Here is a 22,232-nt window from a genome sequence, read left to right as displayed (position 1 = left end):
ATTTTAGTTAAGAAAGCTTCTAATCTGCAACACCAGGGGTGCTCAACTTTTTGAAGGGTAAGGGACACTTAAGAGATTTTGTAACTGGTCGCAGGCCGCAGTGAAAATTCTTTATTTTGAATAGCATAATGGAGACTGCGCTGCACATGCGGAGCAGTGTGAAAGCAGCATAATAGCCATTACAGGCTTTTGCTCGAATATGCTCAAACTCTGCAAAACCCTGCCCATTGCTGTGATTGCCATGAGACCCAAACTGTGATTTTCAAAAACTGACCTTCCTTTACTTGCCACTTTCTGCAGGCATCGCCGGTTTTAGAAAATGTTGCTGTCCCAGACGGAGTGCATTTAAAATCACACCGCCAGGAAAAGGAGCCTGTGCTATAGAGGAAGCAATGGCTTATGCAGCTCTGCTCCCTCTACATCCGCTTGCTTCCATTCCCAACACTAATGCTCTGGGATGGCGGGTAGGCAAGCCTAGGTCGCATTTTGCCAACCTGCCATCCCAGAGCAGGAGGTTGTGGGCCACATCGGAGGACTCCGCGGGCCACCGGTTCAGCATCCCTGTGCTACACTTAGTTTGGCATACTCTACTGTTCATTTATATTTCATAAATCACAGCATTCAGTTGTTCTTCATTACCAAATGACACCACTATACATTGCTAAAATAGAATTAAAGGAAATAGGGGCTTAGGTAGCAGCGGGTGATGTTCAAAGCTGTGAAGTGTGAGTAAATGATAAGGACAAGAAACAAGAAAGCAGAATCTGTGGTGTTATTGTGAACTGGAAAACAATAATTGGGAAAGGGCTGTTCAAGTTTTAAATATTACTCATTAAAAAAAAATGTTAGAACAAAAAATATCTGGATTTTATTACATTGACTGCAGACAGCAGCCACAATTCTTTGATTTTCTCACCTATGTTACCAAACATACTAAATATAACTTTTCTCCTAATCAATAAAGTACTGTAAGTAAGTAATCGCAGTGATAAAAGATTTTTTCTCCTGTACAGAAAACAGACTTTATAGGATAGACATATCCATGTCAGTAAGAATGAGAAAAAACTTACATCACCAGAAATATCAGTCTGTGAACCAGCGTCCAGTGTCTGTCTGGACAGAGACAAATGAGAGTTTGTGAGGTTGGACGTCAAGTCTGGCTCTGATCTTCCTCTGCCTTCCTCTAGATGAAACCTTTCCTTCAGCTTCGCAAGACTCTAAGAAAACAAAGCAGAGCAATTGTAAACTAAAACTCCCCCAAACAATCAGAAACAAGCAATCCATTTTATGAGAAAATGCCTCCTGCCAAAACCCCTACATATATTCTTCCCACCTTAAGATTTCCTAAAAAAGTTTCAATAAAAGAACATGCTTGAATACCATAAAACCGGGAAGAAAAACAGACAGGCATTTATGTAGAAAAGTTTCCTTGGTTCTAGCTTTATGAAGGCTCATCAAACCCTGGCCAAAAAAAAAATGTGCAGCACCTGCTTCGTAAATACAGGTACAATCAACCTGTCAGGAAAAATCGCACCCTTTATATTGCGGCTCAGGTGTTTAAGGCAGTAACAATATGTAACTGTGATCCGATGAGGGTTATAGTGACCGTGTTGTTCTAAGCAACAAGTAATGAGACTTGGCATTTGTAACATGGATAAATGCATTCATAATGGAGAGAAGAAAGTACCATATGCTGCTTGGAAAAATCAAGATTTGCTTAAGAGTGGAGCTCCCCGTGGAATTAAACACAGTTTTTATTTCACAGGTCAAATTAAATTCTATAACCTGTAATGACACATGATAATACATTTTTGTAATACTGATGATTACAAATCCCAACAACTGCCAAGGTCTGATACATTCCAAAGCTATTGCTAACAGTGCATATAGTAGGGGATGCGTCTACTGTGAACCTTGTTCTAGGGATGCTGAATTCTTTGTTTATTCCTTACTAGACAATATTAAAGTCGAACTAAACTCTCTGCTCTTTTACAGCCAAGGAAGCGAACATCTTAGCCTGTTTGAACTGTACATATTTGCGTAGCTCCCTTTGTGCTCAGAGCGCGCCACATGGCGCTCTCCCAGCACAGAGACCGGGGTCTCACGAGAGCCCCGGGCCCTGTTCTAATGATCGGGACCCAGAAAGTCAGATTCTGTGTCACCTTATCAGTGCGATAGTCTCTGACTGGCTTTGATAGTGATAGTGATAGTGATTTGATAGCGATCACTGTGAAGCCCTCTGTGAATGGACGAGACAGATACATTTTTATCTTTCTCTGTCCTCGCAGAGATAGAAAAAAAAAAAACCTAGTTCAAAGTATCTAGGTTAGTCCCAGGGTTCGTGTTTGGGTCAAGGTTGGGGCCAACGGGTAGGGACAGGATTTTTTATTTATTTATTTTAATTAGTATCAGTGTCAGTGTGTTTTAGGGCTCTTTCACACGGACGTTCCGTATGTCCGTATATCACCCCATCCGTTTGCGGGTGATATACGGACATAATGAATGTCTATGGGATTGCGGATGTCAGCGGATGACCATCCGCTGACATCCGATTTTCGTCCTTTCAGTTCAGTGCGCTCCAAATTACATGAGATCTCCGTGATCGCACTAATGTGAACCGGGGCTTATGTGGTATCGCTGGTATCATCAAAAGCAAGAGAAATTGTTTTTGGGTTATTCTTTGGTAGTAGGGTATAGTAGTAGATACATTAAAAAAAAAAAAATTTATATTTTGAGACAGATTAGAAAATATTCATTACCATTTACCACTAAATGAAAGCCCAATTTGTACTAAGAAAACAAGGTATAATAATCCACCTGGATACACAAAATAGCTGTGATGATATTTACGGTTTTACTAACACATGTCAAAGTTGCAAAATTGGGCTTAGTCATTAGGATCAGTTTTATCCTTAGGTGCGAAGGGGCTAAGAACATAATCCTCTTTCATGGCATGGGTAAAGCAGTACTTTACCCATAACAACTTGAAGCAGAGCTCCACCCAAAAGGGGGGGCTCCGCTTGTTTGCTTCCTCCCCCCCCCTCTGTTGCCACATTTGCCACCTTTCAGGGGGCAGCGGATACCTGGCAAAACCAGGTACCCGCTCCGACTTCTGGTTAAGATAGATATACCTGCAAAAGGGGCCAGCCTAAAGTGATCTAGCAGGACTTATGACTTTTCCACTTTAAATTAATAGTTTTAAATTGTAAACATGCATCTTACGCCTCAGACTTCCAAATACAAAGCTTTTCAGGAGTATGAACTAGAGCCAACCATACATGCACAGGTTGGGAAGGTAGAGAAGTCCACAGAACTAGCCATATTGGACAGGTATAGGTGGTACCGGTGGCTGCCCTCATAATTTAGAGGAAAGTGGAGCAGTTCCACCAAACTAAATCAGGGTTGTCCCCGCATCCCTTTAAATCCGAACACATATTATTACGCAGGTGATTAGGTTGGTAATTAAACTCACATATAGTGCCTTATCTGCATTAAACTAGCCTCAGACCCTGTGTAATTAATATGCATTTGGGTTTAAAGGGATGAGGTTGCAACCCTAAGCTAAATACATGTACAAATATGGCAGCCTAAATCCAACCTGCTGAAATCTTAGGGGATAGCTTTTGATCTTTAAAGACAGACTGACAGCAAGTGGTCAGAAACAATGTCACTCTTTGGAAAAGCTACACATGTAAGGGTTTCTTAAAGCAGACCAAAACACTATTGTGAACCTAAACTCTTTCACACCTTCCCCCTCTTTTGCTGTTAACTAACCTGCCTGACTTAACTACCAGCTCATTAACATTAGAGGGGCCCATCTTTTTTTACTGCCTAAACAATGGTTCCTGCTCATTGCTAGCAGTGACATGGCCTTACCACCCCTGGAGCACCTGACCTGCTTTAGTGGCCCTTGCATTCCCGTAGGCTTGCATAGGGAGAGAAATGGTTCTGAAATGCACAAAAACGAATCGAAACAGGTCCTTACATGACTAAAAGCCAGGGGAGGACCAAAGTTGCTGCTAAGTAGGTATCAAAAAGCTTTCACAAGTAGAAAAAATTAAAGGAATGAGGACCAGGGGGATTTTTGACTAAAGGGCATTTCTTCAGGTGTTTGTAGGCCCAGGCAATGTTAGTCCAATCTATACATGAAGGCAAAAAAACCTTCTGTGTGCAGAAGCATCCCAGCCCCCGCATACTTACCTGAGTCCCATCTAGATCCAGCGATGTGCACAAGAGCAGTGGATCTCTTGGGTCTTTTCCTCCTCATTGGCTGAGACAGCAGCAGGAGCCATTGGTTCCCACTAAAGTCAATCACAGCCAGTGAGCCAATGAGGAGAGAGCGGGGGCAGGCCAGAGCTGTGCTCCATGTGTGAATGGACACTTAGAGCAGTGGCTTGGGAGTGAGCCTGCTCGGGGGCCCCCATAGCACTCAGCAGGAGGGAGCGGCCAGGCGCACTGGCGGGGGACCCGAGAAGGGGAAGATCAGTGCTGCTCGGTGCAAAACCAACTGCACAGTGCAGGTAAGTATAATATGTTAGTTATTTTTTTTCCCATATGAGAGCCAGTTTACAATAGGAAGTGGAAGATAAAATGCCTCTGATGAACTAATCATCTGTCAGTGTGTCTGCTCATTCTAAGAACACAGACAAAATGTTTAGGAGCCAAATACCTCGGTCTACCAAAATTGGTAAAAAAAAATAAAAATAGTAAAGAAGTCCACCTACAGTAAAGCCTGTTCAACTGATAAAAGCTGAAACCAGTCATTTTAGGTTTTGAGACAAAAACCCTGTGTAAGGCAGTCATGCACAATGCAGCTCAAAGTCGAATCAGAAAAAAAAAAAAAAAAATCAATTGACCGTGTTTATTGTAGGTTCTGTCAATGTATTAGAGATCATATTAAATGTATAAGCGCAGAGGGAATATCGTTTTTGTTTTTTTTTTGGCATGAAAAGGCGGAGTTGTAGTTAAATAACCAAAAGCATTCAGTTTTCCTTATTTTGTTTTTACAATTAATGTTAGAACTTCAAAAAAACTAGCAAAAGATGAATGATGACAGGCAGATGAATTTAAGCCCTTCATGTAATAGAGTTAGTTGATCTATGGAACAAACCTGCATCAGGTCCTGCTTCTCCTTCTCTCCAGTGCTAATGGCCTTCCTTATGCTCTTCAGCTCAGAGAGGATATCCTTGGCTTCCTTCAGCTCATAGCCGCTCTGGCCTCCGGACATTTTTTGGTCAATGCTGGGAGAAGGTAAAACAGCAATAAGCGAATACATATACAAAAAGACATTAGAAAACGTTAAAATAATAAAACACACACATACACATTATATATGTATATAAGAAATACAGAGTGGTTGTGTGAGTGCAAACATATTTTAAAAGTACAATATAGAGTCAATAAAGAGATTAGAAAAAAATATTGGGCTAGCGTTTCTAATAAATTAAGCAATCTTCCCACTTTTGAACATGGCCAGCAACTGACAGGCCCTTGCAGTGCACCCTCCTAGTCTAGGAGCAGAGGAATGAGGAATAAATACTTACCATACTTCTTGCTCCAGCAGGCTTCCTCCAGCTCTGCGACCAGTCCCCCGCAGCTGCTCTCTAGGCTGCAACTGGCCCCGGTTCAACTCCAGCCTCTTTAGCGCATCATATAGGGTTAATGTCCTTGTATGGTACGTGATAATGCTGAGGTTCTGCCTACAGATCAGAGGTTCAAGTGCATCGAAGCAAGGAATCAAGCAAGTGAACTAGCCTCAATCCTCCCCTGGACATAATGAGCAATTAACCCTTGCAGAGTAGGGGAGGGCCCCACAGCAAGGATGGATTTTTTATTTTTTTTTCCCTGGAGTTGGCCTTTAAGTCTCAAGCTCTAAACTACAGTCTGTATAGGCACATACAGACATGAGATGATCAACAATCAAGGTTAGCTGGATAACCCAGTGATTGGTATGCCTGTAAATAGCTTCTCATGGTAGTGAAAAATTGGATATTTGATTTACTGTAAAATCCATTTCTCTGATGTTCATTGACGGACACAGCTCCTGATCTTCTTAACCATTGGTTTATACTGCCCCTACAGGAGTAGGACACTAGACAGAAAAAAGACTGGCTATGCCTATGGGCAGTCCCAGGGAGTATACTTCCTCTCTATGCTATAGGTACTCAGTTTTGTTACAAGCAGTGTCAGAAGAATTACAACTCTATAGAGGGGTGGGCCTTGTGTCCATCAATGAACATCAGAGAAATGGATTTTACGGTAAGTCAAAAATCCCATTTTTGCTTTTGTTCATTGATGGACACAGCTCCTGATCTTCTTAACCATTGAGATGTCCCAAAGCAGTGTTAACATGAGGGGTGGGAAAGCAGAATAAAAATACCAAGGCTAACCATAGCCAACCAGGTAACATGGAGCTCAACCAAAACAACTGGAGCTCACCTGAAAAAAACAATACACTATAAAAGAGGACCAGGTCCTCTAAACAGCAGCCTGCAAAATCTTGCAGCTAAAGAAGGCATCCACAGATGTATAGAACCTTGTGAAAGTGACCACTGACGCCTGATTAGTCAAAAATCCCATTTTTGCTTTTGTTCATTGATGGACACAGCTCCTGATCTTCTTAACCATTGAGATGTCCCAAAGCAGTGTTAACATGAGGGGTGGGAAAGCAGAATAAAAATACCAAGGCTAACCATAGCCAACCAGGTAACATGGAGCTCAACCAAAACAACTGGAGCTCACCTGAAAAAAACAATACACTATAAAAGAGGACCAGGTCCTCTAAACAGCAGCCTGCAAAATCTTGCAGCTAAAGAAGGCATCCACAGATGTATAGAACCTTGTGAAAGTGACCACTGACGCCTGATTACAGAAGGCCCAGGAGGCACTGAGTGCCCGGGTAGAGTGCGCCTTGACAGAAAAAAGGAGGAACCTTACCGTCTGTCTGATCTATTCGAAAATGGTCGCAGAGGAAGCGGACAACCCTTTCTGAAGCCCTTCCATAAGCACAAATAGTGAGTGAGTTTGATTTCCTAAAAGACTCCGTAGCTGCCAGGTACACCCTAATTGCCTGGACCACATCCAAGGCATGCAAAGCAATTTCCTTTGGATGTTTTGGCCTGGGACACAGGGAAGGCAACACAGTGTCTTCATTCAGATGAAAATCAGAGATAACCTGAGGAAGGAACAACGGACAGGGGCAAGAACCACCACTTACTTGTGAACTACCAAATAAGGTGAACGACAGGGTAACCCCACCAATTCTGACACCCTGAACGCAGAGGTGAAAGCCACCAAAAAAGCCATCTTTTGGGACAGCGTAAGCAAGGGAATCTCCCAAAGATTCTCAAAAGGAGGCTTCTGGAGGACTGAGAGCACCAAATTGAGGTCCCAAGGCGGCAATGGAGACTGCACTGGAGGGGTCAAGTGCCTAACTCCCTGAAGAAAAGTATGCACCAAGAAGTATGTGGCCAAGGGCCATTGAAATAAGACCGCTAAGGCCAACACCTGACCCTTGATAGTACTCAAGGCCAGTTTCTGCTCAACCCCCCATTTAGGAAGGTCAAGATCAGAGCCACCGCAAAAACAGCGAGGATGAACCCCAGGAGACTCACATCACGCAATGTACGTCTTCAGCGTACAATAGTAGATCTTCCTAGAAGTAGATTTCCTAGCTTTCAACAGTGTAGAAATCACCAACTCAGACAAACCTCTATCCATCAGCACCTGGCGTTTAACAGCCAACCTGTCAAAGCCAGTGACTGTAAATCAGCATGGAAGATCGGTCCTTGGGACAGCAGATCCCCCCTGAGAGGAAGCTTCCAAGGAACGTTGGTGACCAGCCGCACCAGATCGGCGTACTAAGCCTGACGAGGCCACTAAGATGACCAGAATCCCTTCTGCCTCCATCCTGCGTAGAAGTCTTGGCAGAAGCTTGAGAGGAGGGAAGGCTTAAATCAGACGATACAAACCCCACAAGGCCACCAGCGCATTTGTGGCATCCGCCAGAGGATCCTGTGACAAAGTCACAAACCTCTGCACCTTTCTGTTGAGCCAGGACGCCAACAGATCCACCTCGGGGATGCCCCCCTGGAGACACAACTGATGAAACACCAACAGATGAAGGGACCACTCCCCTTGGTCTAACTCCTGCCGATGAGGCAATCCGCCTGCCAGTTTTCCACCCCGAGAATGTGTACTACGGAGAGGGAAGGAACTAACCGTTCTGCCCGACTTAGAATGCCAGCTACTTCCAGGGCCGCCAGGATCCCCCTGGTGATGGACAATGCCACAGCCGTGGCATTGTCTGATTGAATGCGCACTGGACATCCCTGAAGACGATCTGTCCAATGTTCCAGGCACAGTCTGATTGCTCAGTGTACCAAGACATTGATGGGTAGTCTGGACTCTTCCAGTGTCCAGCCCCTTAATAGAGACTTTGGACACCTTCCCAGCTGGACAGGCTGGCATCCGTCGTGACCACTGTCTAATACAAGGGGAGGAAGGATTTGTCCAGCAGAAGCGCCGAAGAACAAAGCCACCATATAAGGGACTCTTTCGTTCCCCAGCTCAGCCGGATCTGATTGTCCAGAGAACGCCGATTCTTGCCCCATTTGGCCAGAATCTTCCTTGCAGGGACCTCGTATGGAACTGTGCAAATGGAACCCCATCGAAGGTAGACACCATCAGGCCCAGCACCCGCATGCGAGACCATCACCCTTTAAAGTAAAAGGTTCTGCACCGCCTCAAAAAGAGCCTGTAAGCGGACCGGCGACAGTTGCATGTTGGAAGGCAAAACCTTACCGGAGGTTAAGAACGCAACTCAATCTTGTATCCGGACCAAATTACCTCATGGACCAACCTGACTTGTACCAGGGGCATCCACGGGTCCAGGACTCAGATACGTCCCTCATAGGGGTATCACCTAGCAAAATCGCGTAGGGACCCCAAGGGGACGCTTTGGTTATCCCCACTATTTAGTGACAATTATGTCAAAATAGGAGGGGAAAGGGAACTCCTTTTCCGCACTGGATGGCTTGTGAATGCCAAAGGGATCCTGCGCCTCCGCCGTAGCCTTAGCTGCATCCTCTATCTTTAAGGTCTTATGCACAGCTACAATCAGTGTGTCCACCAGCGCCTTTTCATGCGCTGTTGCAGAAGCACTATCTGAGGATTCCGGGCACATGGTCGCAGACCCAGCAGGGTGACCCACGTCCCTAGCGATTGAATCAGATTCAGGATCTGATGAGACAGATGAGGCAGGGGAAGGCCGGGGACGCTTTTTGCCAGTCTGTCGCCCAAAAGCCACCTCCGTCCGGGACATCAAGGACTCCAGGACTGCCTTCAGTGCATCGATGAATGGATGGGACCCAGAGGGCCCCGCAGCCTCAGAGAGGGGATCAGGTGGAGAGATGTGCTCCAAAGATTCCATGAGTCACCAGGGAGACCAAACGAAAAAGTGTAAAACACTGCTAAGGGACAGCCCCCACCGCTCTGGCAGCCCACCCAGTTGCCAGCTTCAGAGCACCAATCGACCCTCAGTAGAGAGCGAGGGGACCCCACCAGACTCACCACCCCGCAGAAACCAGGCACCGCAGCTACCAGGAGAATCTGCACTGCACAAACAGCGATCAGTAAATGAAGGAGTCAGCAGCAGGGGATGAGGATGGGCTCCCACCGCCGAATGGCAAATCACCGAATAATGGCCGCCTACACAAATCTGGCAGCCGTGCATTAGGCACGCAGACTACAATAAAATGGCGGCCCTGCGTGTCACCACAAGGCTTCCAGGGACCGAGGAGGGATCCCTAGGCCTCAGAAAACAGCAAAGGCAGGAAGGGGGGACCCTGGCAGGAGCCCCCACCAGAAAAAGCCACCCCCCACCCGATCGCCCGGTTGCTGACGGCGCATCCCCCCGCCAGCACAACACCCTGCCCCTACCCTAGGCGGTGAACTAGGCCACCCCACAGCCCCAGCGTCAGTGAAGGAGGGGGGCAGATGGGGGGGGACACGGCCCACAGGGACCATCAGACCGATGAAGGGGGGTGCGTAACGGGAAGAAGGGGAACCCAGGGGTCTGACCACGTACACCCCAAAACCCTCAAGGGGGAGAGGGGGACAGTTACTTACCATACCAGGAACCAAGCGGGCACCTCTCCAGACAGAACATCCTCTCCATTGAAATGGGGGGCTATCAGCCAGAAGGAACGCTGTGACTTGGGCCAAGACTCAGTCGAATGCGACTTCGCAAGACGTTTAACTCGCAGGCCAGCCCCCATCCAGTGGGGCTATGTCACAACCGACCTAGCACAGAGCTGAGGTCTGGGCGCTCGCTGACCAGACTGGGGTGACCACTCGATCTAAAATTTTCCAGCCCATCGCCCAGTCCAGCAGTTGATTGTAGATCTCACAGTAAAAAATCCAGGACAAAAAAATGTTATCTAAAAAGAAACAACTGCCAGGACCAGAGATCCCAGCAAGGAACTAGTGCCTATAGCAGAGCGAGGTGGTATACCATCTGGGACTGCCCGTAGGCGTAGCCAGACTTTTTTTCTGCCTAGTGTCCCACTCCTGTAGGGGGCAGTATAACCCAATGGTTTAGACGATCAGGAGTCCATCAATAAGTGAAAGAGAAAGAGCTTTGTGTTTAAGATACTTCAATTGAAACTGCATTGCTATTATGGATATCTAGCAATGACTACTACTTCTCTAGAGTATCTATTGAACATCTTTTGCAGGAAGAAAATACACAAAACAGGTTTCGTTTTTCTACAAATAAAATATCTGGCCTATACAATCAACAAATAGCAAGGTGCAAAGCTCAGCTAAAAAAATCAACCAATTAGACTTCACCTTTTATTGATATGACTGCTCTAAGTTGATGGAAGGGAAATCAGACATGCTGTTGTTTTGGGTCACTGTGCTTGGACCTTAACCATTGCTGTGGCTGTACTGCCTACTTGGCAAGTCTGAATAATGGCCACTTGCAGGGAAAAGCTTGCAAGTAATGCATCACCTTGCAATTCCCCAGCTTGACATTTAAAGTTTATTGAAGGCATTCGGTTTCTCCCACTTAGAGCACCTAGGCAATCAGAGGAAGTTCTCCTTTACCTCTCCCTCCCTGCAGTTTTCTGGGACATGTCACAGGTCCCAGAAGACTGTCAGACCATGCAGGAGGCGCAGCGAGACTCACATAAGCGCAGTGCACACCCGGCTGTGAAGCCACAAGCTGTCACAACAAGGTGCCCACAGTTGAAATGCTCTGGGGAGAGGAGAAGAGAGGAAGAGCAAGGATGGTTCAGGTGAGCACATTGCTGGATCCTAGGACAGGCGAGTTGTTTATTAAAAGTCGACATCTACACTTTTGGTGACTTTTAACAAACACAAAACGATAGGAGCTTCTCTTTAACATGGACATTCACAGCAGTTCATCTGAAAGGAGTGCGATTGAGATGTGGTGCAGGGAACACATAGGTATCACTAAGAATCCTGCACTGCATCAGTGTAAACCGCCACTTACATGGATTTGCTAATTTATGCAACCAAAAACTTTGTTTGTAACCTTAAATGTTGGAAGGGGCTAATAGGCTTTTTGTGTTGACTAACTGGAGAGAGTACTTTTGTATTGTTCTGTGTACTGGCCTGTGCGCTGTTCCTTTTAAAAGATTATTAATTGATCTGATCAGTGTCCATCATTAATATATATATTTATATATTGTGATCGCTGATAGATGCACTGCATCCAGCAGTTATCACTGCAGGTAATCGCTGGCTGTGCAGACAGCTGCGAAAAGCTGCAGCTGCCGTCTACCTGTCTTTATAGTGAACTGGGTGGGCAACTGCATTTAGCCACTCACAGCCACAGAAGTAATCTGAAGATTCCTGTTGCTGCAATTTGCACCAGCCTTTATAGCCAGTGTGAATGTAACCTAAGTCCTTCACTAGTGCGCCTCTGTTGTGCTAAAGTGCATCTTTCCTGCATGGCAAAAGAGCATGAAAAAAGTCCCCTATAAATCCTATCCAACTGTTAACATCTATGTGCTTCTTTTTTTATACAGTGCATTGCGTTTTTGAAAGTTCTGCTTGCTGCATCTTTAGTGCCCTGTTTAAAAAATGCACCTTCCATTAAACTCAATAGAAACACACCATGCATTTTTTGAGTGACGTGGCAATTTTTTTCTCAGGTGACCAGGGTTGAAAAAACATGCCAAACACATGTAAAAGGCATTATGCGTTGCGTTAAATTTGAACGCATTGTATTAAAAACATGCTAAAAACGCTTTTCAAATGTGTATATCGCATTTTACAACTCACTGGTATGAACAGGCCCTAAACCTCATGCAACCCACCTTCTGAACAACTGAGATAAAGATACTAGCCACATGGGGAGGGCATTGTTTTTATGGAGTCATTCAGCTCACGGACTTGCAATACAAGCAACAGTAAAGCACAGTCATTGTGTAATATTGAAAAGCTGCCCTAACTTATTACAAATTATACATAAATACAAAAATGTTTTAATACATCAACACAACTTCATTGCATTATTTAAGGCTGAATGAAATCAACACAGTATACAGTATAACTTAAAAAGCTACACAGCCATTCTAATCTACACTAAACTGATATACAGCTGATTAATTTTCGAGGGCCAGAAACACTGGGGTCAACTGAGATATCTTTCCTCTTATAAAATACAGCATTGGCTGGTTGAGATCTACAGCTCCCAAGTCTGCAGGCTTACTGCCTCTTGTAAGACTGGTAAGCTTGTAACATCCAACATTAAAAACCTTAGCTGTAGAACATAATAAGCATTATTTCATAGTAATAAAATCTGACATGTCTGTGGCTACGGCATTTTACATGTGCTCCTGCGCTCTGTTTCTCTCTGTGTACCAGGCATATCTCTGGGTGTCTGCCTGAGTTTCTTCAACAACTGCCCATTGTTTCCCCGTGGTATGTTGTTGACCGTTTCTCAAACATGCTTTGGATTCCTATCAAAATTGCTTGCAAGCAAGCTGATTTAAAACAATACCGTGTTGTTGTATTAATATAATAACAGAGTGCTTGGTTAACTTTTAATCTGGCATTGTCGTATAAGGTGTGATTAGGTACAGACTGAAGAGAATATTATATAAAACTGTATGTTATATATATATATATATATATATATATATATATATATATATATCAGCCACTTTTTTTAGGTACACCTGTTCAATTGCTTGGTAACACATATTGCTAATAGGCCAATCACATGGCAGCAACTCAATGCATTTAGGCATCTAGAAGTGGTGAAGACAACTTGCTGAAGTTCAAACCAAGCATCAGAATGGGTGAGATTTAGGTGACTTTGACCGTGGCATGGTTGTTGGTGCCAGACGGGCTATTTAAAAAATGGGATTCATGACTTACCATAAAATCCATTTCTCTGATGTTCATTGACGGACACAGCTTCAGATCTTCATAACCATTGGGTTATACTGCTCCCTACAGGAGTAGGACACTAGGCAGAAAAAAAAAGTCTGTCTACGCTCATGGGCAGTCCCAGGGGGGTATACTCCTTCTCTCTGCTATAGGCACTCAGTTTAGTTACAAGCAGTGTCATAATAATTACAACTCCACAAAGGGTGTGGGTGCTGTGTCCGTCAATGAACATCAGAGAAATGGATTTTACAGTAAGTCAAAATCACATTTTCTCTTTCGTTCATTGACGGATACAGCTTTAGAACTTCATAACCGTTGAGACGCCTCAAAGCAGTGTTCAACATGAGGGGTGGAAACAGCAAAAAAATTCCCCGCGAGACCAGTCTGGAGCCACTAAGATGACCAGAATCCTTTCTGCTTGATCCTGCGTAGAAGTCTTGGCAGAAGCTTGAGAGAAGGGAAGGCGTAAATCAGACGATACTGACCCTACGGGGCCACCAGCGCATCCGTGGCGTCCGCCTGACGTACCCTTGACCGAGCCACTAACCTCTGCACCTTTCTGTTGAGCCGAGACACCAACAGATCCATCTTGGGGATGTCCTACTGGAGACACAACTGATGAAACACCAACGGATGAAGGGATCACTCCCCTTGGTCCAACGCCTGCCGACTGAGGTAGTCTGCCTGCCAGTTTTCCACCCCAGAAATGTGTACAGCAGAGAGGGCTGGAACGAACCGTTCCACCTTAGAATGCCAGCTACCTCCAGAGCTACCAGGACACTTCTTGCGCCCTCTTGGTGATTGACATAAGCCATGTCCGTGGCATTGTCTGATTGAATGCACACTGGACGACCCTGAAGATGATCCATCCAATGGTCCAGACACAGTCTGATCGCTTGGAGTTCCAAGACATTGATCAGCAGTCTGGACTCTTCCAGCGTCTAGATCCCCTGAGCTGAATGCTTGCAAAGATTGCATCCCCAGCCAGAAAAGCTAGCATCTGTGGTGGCCACTGTCCAATACAAGGGGAGGAAGGATTTGTCCAGCCGAAGCTCTGGAGAATCAAGCCACCATATCAGGGACTCCTTCGTTCCCCCACTCAGCTGGATCTGATTGTCCAGAGTTTGTAGAGTCTTGTCCCATTTGGTCAGAATCTCCCTTTGCAGGGGCCTCATATGGAACTGTGCAAATGGAACTGCCTCAAAGGAGGACACCGTCAGGTCCAGCACCCGCATGCAAGACCGGAGGGATGACCAACTGTTGATAGCAGGAGATGAATTGCAGCCTGCAATTTCTGGAGTTTGTCCAGAGGAAATAGCACTCTGGCTAAGGGCGAGTCCAGAGTCAGGCCCAGACAGTCCAGCTTTTTGGATGGAACCAGAGCAGAAAATTCAGAATCCAGCCAAACTCCCTCAGGGTTTGTATGGTGATCTCCAGATTTTCCACCAGAGCAGGAAACTCCGCTCGCAAAAGGAGATTATCCAAGTAGCCCAGTACCGCAATCCCACATTGGCGTAGCAAAGCTAGCACCAGGGCTAACACTTTTGTGAAGACACGAGGAGCAGAGTTGAGACCAAAGGGTAACGCCACAAATTGATAATGTTCCTCTCCCACAGCAAAGCGGAGGAAGCGCTGGTGACTGGCACATATTGGAATGTGAAGGTAAGCATCCTTGATGTCAATAGAGGCGAAAAAATTGCCACCAACATGCGAATCGACTCCATTCTGAACTTCTGCACCCGCACACAGCAGTTCAGTGCCTTGAGGTCCAGGATTGGACGCACTTTGCCTTCCTTCCTGGGAACTGTATACAGGTTAGAGTAAAAACCCTGAAAACTTTCCCAAGTCGGAACCGGGACAATCACCCCTTGATGTAACAGGTCTTGTACCGCCCCAAACAGACCCTGTAAACGGTTCGGGGACAGGCACAAGTTGGAAGGAAAGAACCCTGCCGGGGTACAAGAGCGAAACTCGATCTTGTAGCCGGACTGAATGACTTTGTGGACCTACTTGTCTTGCACTTGTCTTGCACTTGTCTTGCACCGATACGGGTGAGGGTGCATCTTCATGCTGAAGGAGTCTTGTCCGTGGGTCTGGAAAAGCCTGCTCTCTGCTTGCCAGACCAGGTTCCTTTGAAACCTCCAGAGGAGGCCCTGAAAGGCTTCGAGCCCTTGTCAGTCGACCCTGAGGGACGAAAAAACTTCTTATGAACCGAAAAGGAAGGCCAGCATCTAGCCTGCAGAAGAAAGGTACTCTTTCCTCCTGTGGGACCTTTTATGATATCATCCAGGGTAGCTCCAAACAGGCGATCTCCTTGAAAGGGAAGATCAGTCAAGAAGTCTTTTTTAGAAGTCTGGTCCGCAGACCAGCATTTGGGTCAAAAGACATGCCGAAGTACCACTCCCGAAAAAGGGAGCCGAGTCACTAGGGGAGCCACAGCCAAAGAGGAATCACAGTTAAACTGCAGCCCCTGGACCAGCTGGCCTGCCAGCTCAGCAAAGGCATGGGGGGGGGGGGAGATGTTCTCCCCAGGTCACGGCGTAAATGCTTAGCCCACTCGGTCAGAGTTTGTGACACCAGGGCAATGGTGAATACTGGCCTCAGTGCCAAACCAGCCAGAGTGTACATATTGCAGGCCACAGCCTCCGCCTTCCTGTCAGCCGGATCCTTAAAGGCCGGGGACTCTTCAACCGGAATGGTGGTTGCCTTGTTCAATCTGGAAACCAGAGGGAACACCACTGGTGGAACAGTCCACTTCTTAAGAAGGGATTCCTCATAGGGGTAACGCCTGGTAAAGCGCTTAGGGACCCCACGGGGGCGCTTTGGTCATCCCCACTCTTTAGCGACAATTCTGTCAAAACTGGCAATCACAAGCCATCCAGAGCGGCAAAGGTGTTTCTTTTCCCTGCCTAAGGGACCCTGCACCTCCGTCGCAGCTGCACCCTCCATCTTCAAGGTCTCATGCACAGATACAATCAGTGCTTCCCTTCCACCAGCACCTTTTCATGCGTGGTTGCAGAAGTGGAGGAATCATCCTCACTATCAGAGGGATCCGGGCGTGTGGTTGCAGACCAAGATGGGTGACCCATGTCTGCGGTGGCCAAATCAGATTCAGGATCTGAAGACAGATGAGGCAGTGGAAGGCGGGGGCGTTTTTTTTTGTTAGCCAGTCGCTTGAAGACCACCTCCACCCAGGACAACAAGGACTCCAGGACCGCTGTCAGTGAATCGATGGATGGTTGGGACCCGGAGGGCCCCCACAGCCTCAAAGAGGGAATCAGGTGGGGAGATTTGCTCCAAAGACTTTATGAGATGGATCCTACCAAAAGTGTAAAGCGATGCAAGGTACAACCCCCAGCGCGCTGGCAGCACCAACCGGTCGCCAGGCAAAAGCACCAAGTGATCCTCAGCAGAGAGGGAGAGAATCCTACCCTGCAGAAAAAGGCACCTGCAGCCACCAGGATGATCTGCACTCCACGCGGGGTGATCAGGAAGTGAAAGGATCCAGGAGTCAGCACCAGGGGATGAGGAGTGGCTCCCACCGCCGAAATCGCCACCTGCAGGGCTCCACTGTCATGGCCCCTGCTATTTTAAATGGGAAACCACCGCCAAATGGCCACCGTGTATGGAAACACAAAAGCTACAACAAAATGGTGGCACCACGAGGCTTACAGGACCCAGGAGGGAACCCAGGTCTCAAGGACAGACCTAGGCAGGATGGGGGACCCTCCATAAACAAAAAGTGCAGCGCAATTTAAATGTAGTAAGAATGGTATGGTAAAAGTCCAAAAAGAACCCAAGAAGTCCAAGAGGTGCACGTGGAAATTGAAATCAAAGGGAACCCTCCACCTCCACACATGCACCGCGCTCATCTTAAATCCTTAAATAAGCGCCTGAATAAATATATCCAGATGGCAGAAGGACTCCAACAATAGGTTCAAGACAGCCGCTTCCTGATGACATAGGATCTCCTTACGGAGTACACACTCTGGCCATACCCATAGGACATGTAAAGAACAGGGGCAAGATCTAAGTGCTCACTATTTAAAAACCTTTATTTTAAAAAACACATAGTATGCCACTCACATTTGGATGGTAAACTTCAGCATATATCAATGATCTGGATGGCACAAGCGGTGTAGACATGCTTTCTACGGCTTCCGGCTCCACAGACGTATGAGGATGGCAGCGGGTGACAGGCGGCTTCACCTCCCGTACGCATTTCGTCCAATCGGGACTTCGTCAGCGGGGGTGGAGTCACACCAAAACCCTCTCCAATTTATAGCGTCCTGATCACCAAGGCAACCTCGGATGGTGGAGAAAAAATTTCTCACAGAGCCATCTAGTGTTTAAAGTGCTAATTGCACCCTAAATAAATATAGACAAAGGATACCAAATCCATCTTGTCCTAAAGGGACCCCGGCAGGAGCCCCCACCAGGTACAAACCCCCCCCGCACAGTCCATCTTCCGGTCGCCGGCGGTGCACGCCCTGCCCCTACCCCAGGAGCCGGATAAGACCACACAAACGGCCCCAACATATATGGAGGGAGAAGGGTGGTAGGATGGGGGACAGATGAAAGGAGAGGGGGGGGTGCCTGATGGGAAGGAGGGGAAACCAAGAGTCCGACAGCTACTTAATACCAGGAAGCAGATAGGCACTGCTCCAGACAGGACCCCTCACCATCGAAATGAGGGGGCAGCTCTCTGCTCTGCCCCCTCCTAGCTCACTGGAGCACTGGGCTGTGGAGGGGCGGGAGCGGCCAGCTCAGCCTTTCAGCGGCTCGCTGAGAGGCTTAGCCGGGTGTCGGCCCAGGCACCTGGCGGATCCCGACTTCCATTGTTGTGATGATGCGGTGCCTGGACTGTCTTCTGTGACGTCAGCAGAGAGCAGATTTCAGGCCGCTCTCTGCTGAAAACAGGTCACAGGAGTGCAAAACAAATTGAATTCCTGTTCATAGGCTATCCATAGGTGATGTGCAGCCAAACGAGCTTTGGCTGTACATCTCATTTAATTCCTGCAACTGCCTCAGACCATTTTGCTCTTGGCTCTTTCATCCAGTTTGGAGTGAAGTCCTGATCCAGGGGGGGTCTGTGTAGTACCAAAAACCTTCTACTTCACTGTACCTCTAGGCATTGTTAAAGCATTTGAAATTTTTTTGTATCCATCTCGTGACTTGTGCCTGTCCACAACTTTATCCGAGAGATCTTTTGACATTGCCTCGCCACCCATAATTTATGGTTTGCTTCAGCTGCACTACCAGAGCCTGAAATGCTCCAGGAAAGCTCTTTTCATGCTGAGCTAATTAAAATTACCACAGTCGATCACAGTTGAAAGTCAAAAGGCTTTGTGTGCCATCGAGAAGGTGAATAACTACACCTAATTGAGTTTACAAGTCATTTTTGGAGGGGGTGATCCTTTTTCCAACACTTTGTTGAGATTCTTTCTGGTTTGGAATTTTCTTTTGATTTTTCTGACATGTTGGTGTTATATCTTTCACTTAGATGTTATAAGTTGCATTGAGTAAATACAGCTGTATAAAACAAAAACTGTGCCCGTCTTCATTTCAGGCTGCAAAGCAAAAAAATTTGTTTATTTATAGAGGAGTGATTCTTTTCTATACCCACTGTATGTGTACACACACACAAAGGGGTGTATTTATAAAAAAAAAAAAAAAATCCATAGCAGAAACGCCAAGTAGAAGTGCATGTCCATTTGTTCTATGCGAAAATATATATAAAAAAAAAATGAAAAATATTTAATAGGCTATTTTCTGTGCTGATCAAATATTTTCTTTAAAGGGATACGCAAGTCTTGGTTTATTTGGTTTAAAAATAACAAACATGTTATACCTTACCTGCTCTGTGCAGTGGTTTTGCCTTCTCTTCTCAGGTCCCTAGCCGGCCCTCCTGACCCCTTCCTCCTGCCCCCACAGCAAGCAGGTTGCTATGGGGGCACCCGAACCGAGCTGCTGCCTTATAACATTCCATTTTTTACCCAATTTGCACAAAACTAACGTAAGTCACTTTTAATGAGCAAATTGCTATGTATCTTTTTATTTTTTTAAATACACTCCCAAAGTCTTTCGTTTCTCTCCCTTATATTCATATACATGCACATTCCAAGTGCTCTTTAAAAAAAATGCACACATTCTTCTGTCACATTGCATAGCATTTTTTCTAAATAGGTTCATCGATAGTTGGACAAATAGATAGGACAGACAGATGTACAGGTCTTTACATTAAACTATGTTTGAGATGTCTACATGTTGTATAATCAGTCTATCCCCCCATCTATCTTGAGTGAAGCTACTTTTATCATGTACAGTATATAGACTCTCATGATGCTCCATAAACTGCCTCAAAGCAGTCATCTCTTTGGGCTTTCAGAAAAAGCAGGACACAGAGAATACAGACCTGAATGATGATAAATTTAGCTTGTTTCAAAATGTAAAGTTATAATGAGCCGAAATCAAATACTCTAAATCTAGGCCATAGAAAAAGTCCTGCTGGCATTTGTGACCTCTTCACTGCAAACATTATAGCCTTACAACTCCAAACAGGAGACTTTCATAAGCATGTCTACTAAAAAATGGTATTTTTGGAAGATTAAAGGCAAGTGAAGCAGAACAGCAATAAAAACAACCGAACGGGGCTGATGTACATAACTAAATTGCAAAAGTAAACACCTAGCAAAAAGACATAAGCATTCAATTCAGAACCAACTGCCAGTTCCAGGGCAGGCAACACACAGTGTACGATACTGCACACTCCAAAAAATGTCAATGACATCCTACAATAGATGACAGCCTCAGTCACGACAAGTAATAGCCATCAAAGGTTCCTACTTTAACCGCTTGCCGACAGCCGCACGACTATTTACTGCGGCAGTCAGCCCCCTACAGGCAAAATGACGTAGGGCTACGTCGCTCGCCCACGAGCCTCTAGGGGGCGAGCGCGCGCCGCCGGAGGCGCGCTCCCACCCCCGCGCGAATGACCGGCAGCTCCGATGTCCGCCGGTCACTCGCGATCTCCCGCTGTTGAGGGAGAAAGGCAGGCGGCTAATGTAAACAAAGCCGCCTGTCATTCTCCCTGGTGTAACTGCAGAGATCATACGATCCTGCTATGTAGGATTGTATGTCTCTGTGGTTACATCACAAGCCACGCCCTCCCACACTTAGAATCACGCCCCTAGGGATACATTTAACCCACTGATTACCAATAAAGTTAACCCCTTCCCTGCCAGTGTCATTTTTACAGTAACAGTGCATATATGTCACTGGTACCCCCAAAAGTGTAAAAAATGTCAGTCAAGGGTCCGATCTGTCCGCCGCAATGTCGCAGTCCACGCAAAAAATAAATAAATCACTGATCGCCGCCATTACTATTAAAAAAAGAAAACAATAAAAATAACAAATCTTTCCCGCAGTTAGTAGACGCAATAACTTTTGTGAAAACCAATCAAAATACGCTTATTGTGATTTTTTTTTACCAAACATATGTAGCAGAAAACAAATTGGCCTAAAATGTTAAAACATTTTGATTTTTACTTTTCTTTGGGGAAATTTCATATAAAAAAATGTGAAAAATTGTTATTTTTTCAAAATTGTCGCTCTTTTTTTGTTTATAGCGCAAAAAGTAAAAATGGCACAGGTGATCAAATACCACCAAAAGAAAGCTCTGTTTGTGGGAAAAAAAGGACTTCAATTTAATTTGGGTACAGCGTCGCATGACCGCGCAATTGTCCGTTAAAATCACGCAGTGCCGAATTGCAAAATAGGCCACGGTCTTTGAGCAGCCAAATCCTCCGGGGCTTAAGTGGTTAAAGAGTACAAGGCAAAATTGAAAGAAAAAAAAAAAAAATATATATATATACAGTGGGTACGGAAAGTATTCAGACCCCCTTAAATTTTTCACTCTTTGTTATATTGCAGCCATTTGCTAAAATCATTTAAGTTCATTCTTCTTCCTCATGAATGTACACATAGCACCCCATACTGACAGAAAAACACAGAATTGTTGACATTGTTGCAGATTTATTAAAAAAGAAAAACTGAAATATCACATGGTCCTAAGTATTCAGACCCTTTGCTGTGACACTCATATATTTAACTCAGGTGCTTTCCATTTCTTCTGATCATCCTTGAGATGGTTCTACACCTTCATTTGAGTCCAGCTGTGTTTGATTATACTGATTGGACTTGATTAGGAAAGCCACACACCTGTCTATATAAGACCTTCCAGATCACAATGCATGTCAGAGCAAATGAGAATCATGAGGTCAAAGGAACTGCCTGAAGAGCTCAGAGACAGAATTGTGGCAAGGCACAGATCTGGCCAAGGTTACAAAAAGATTTCTGCTGCACTTAAGGTTCCTAAGAGCACAGTGGCCTCCATAATCCTCAAATGGAAGACGTTTGGGACGACCAGAACCCTTCCTAGTGCTGGCCGTCCGGCCAAACTGAGCTATCGGGGGAGAAGAGCCTTGGTGAGAGAGGTAAAGAAGAACCCAAAGATCACTGTGGCTAAGCTCCAGAGATGCAGTCAGGAGATGGGAGAAAGTTGTAGAAAGTCAACCATCACTGCAGCCCTCCACCAGTCGGGGCTTTATGGCAGAGTGGCCCGACGGAAGCCTCTCCTCAGTGTAAGACACATGAAAGCCCGCATGGAGTTTGCTAAAAAAACACCTGAAGGACTCCAAGATGGTGAGAAATAAGATTCTCTGGTCTGATGAGACCAAAATAGAACTTTTTGGCCTTAATTCTAAGCGGTATGTGTGGAGAAAACCAGGCACTGCTCATCACCTGTC

General features: G+C 45.7%; 1 protein-coding gene across 1 annotated transcript in view; it reads right to left on the bottom strand.

The window, feature by feature from the left end:
• Positions 1-22,232, bottom strand: part of WWC2 (WW and C2 domain containing 2) — a 354,353-nt gene that overhangs the window by 142,610 nt on the left and 189,511 nt on the right. The window contains exons 6-7 of the mRNA XM_082256568.1: positions 5,111-5,240; positions 1,071-1,217 (exon numbers count right to left, since the gene is read on the bottom strand). Coding sequence (XP_082112694.1) covers positions 1,071-1,217; positions 5,111-5,240 — 277 coding nt within the window. The remainder of the gene's footprint in view (positions 1-1,070; positions 1,218-5,110; positions 5,241-22,232) is intronic.

Source organism: Pelophylax lessonae, assembly GCF_965119305.1.
Source record: "Pelophylax lessonae genome assembly, chromosome: 1".
In the NCBI taxonomy this organism is placed as follows: Eukaryota; Metazoa; Chordata; class Amphibia; order Anura; family Ranidae; genus Pelophylax; species Pelophylax lessonae.
Note: the sequence above shows the minus strand (reverse complement) of the source record. Positions and strands in the feature narration are given on the sequence as shown.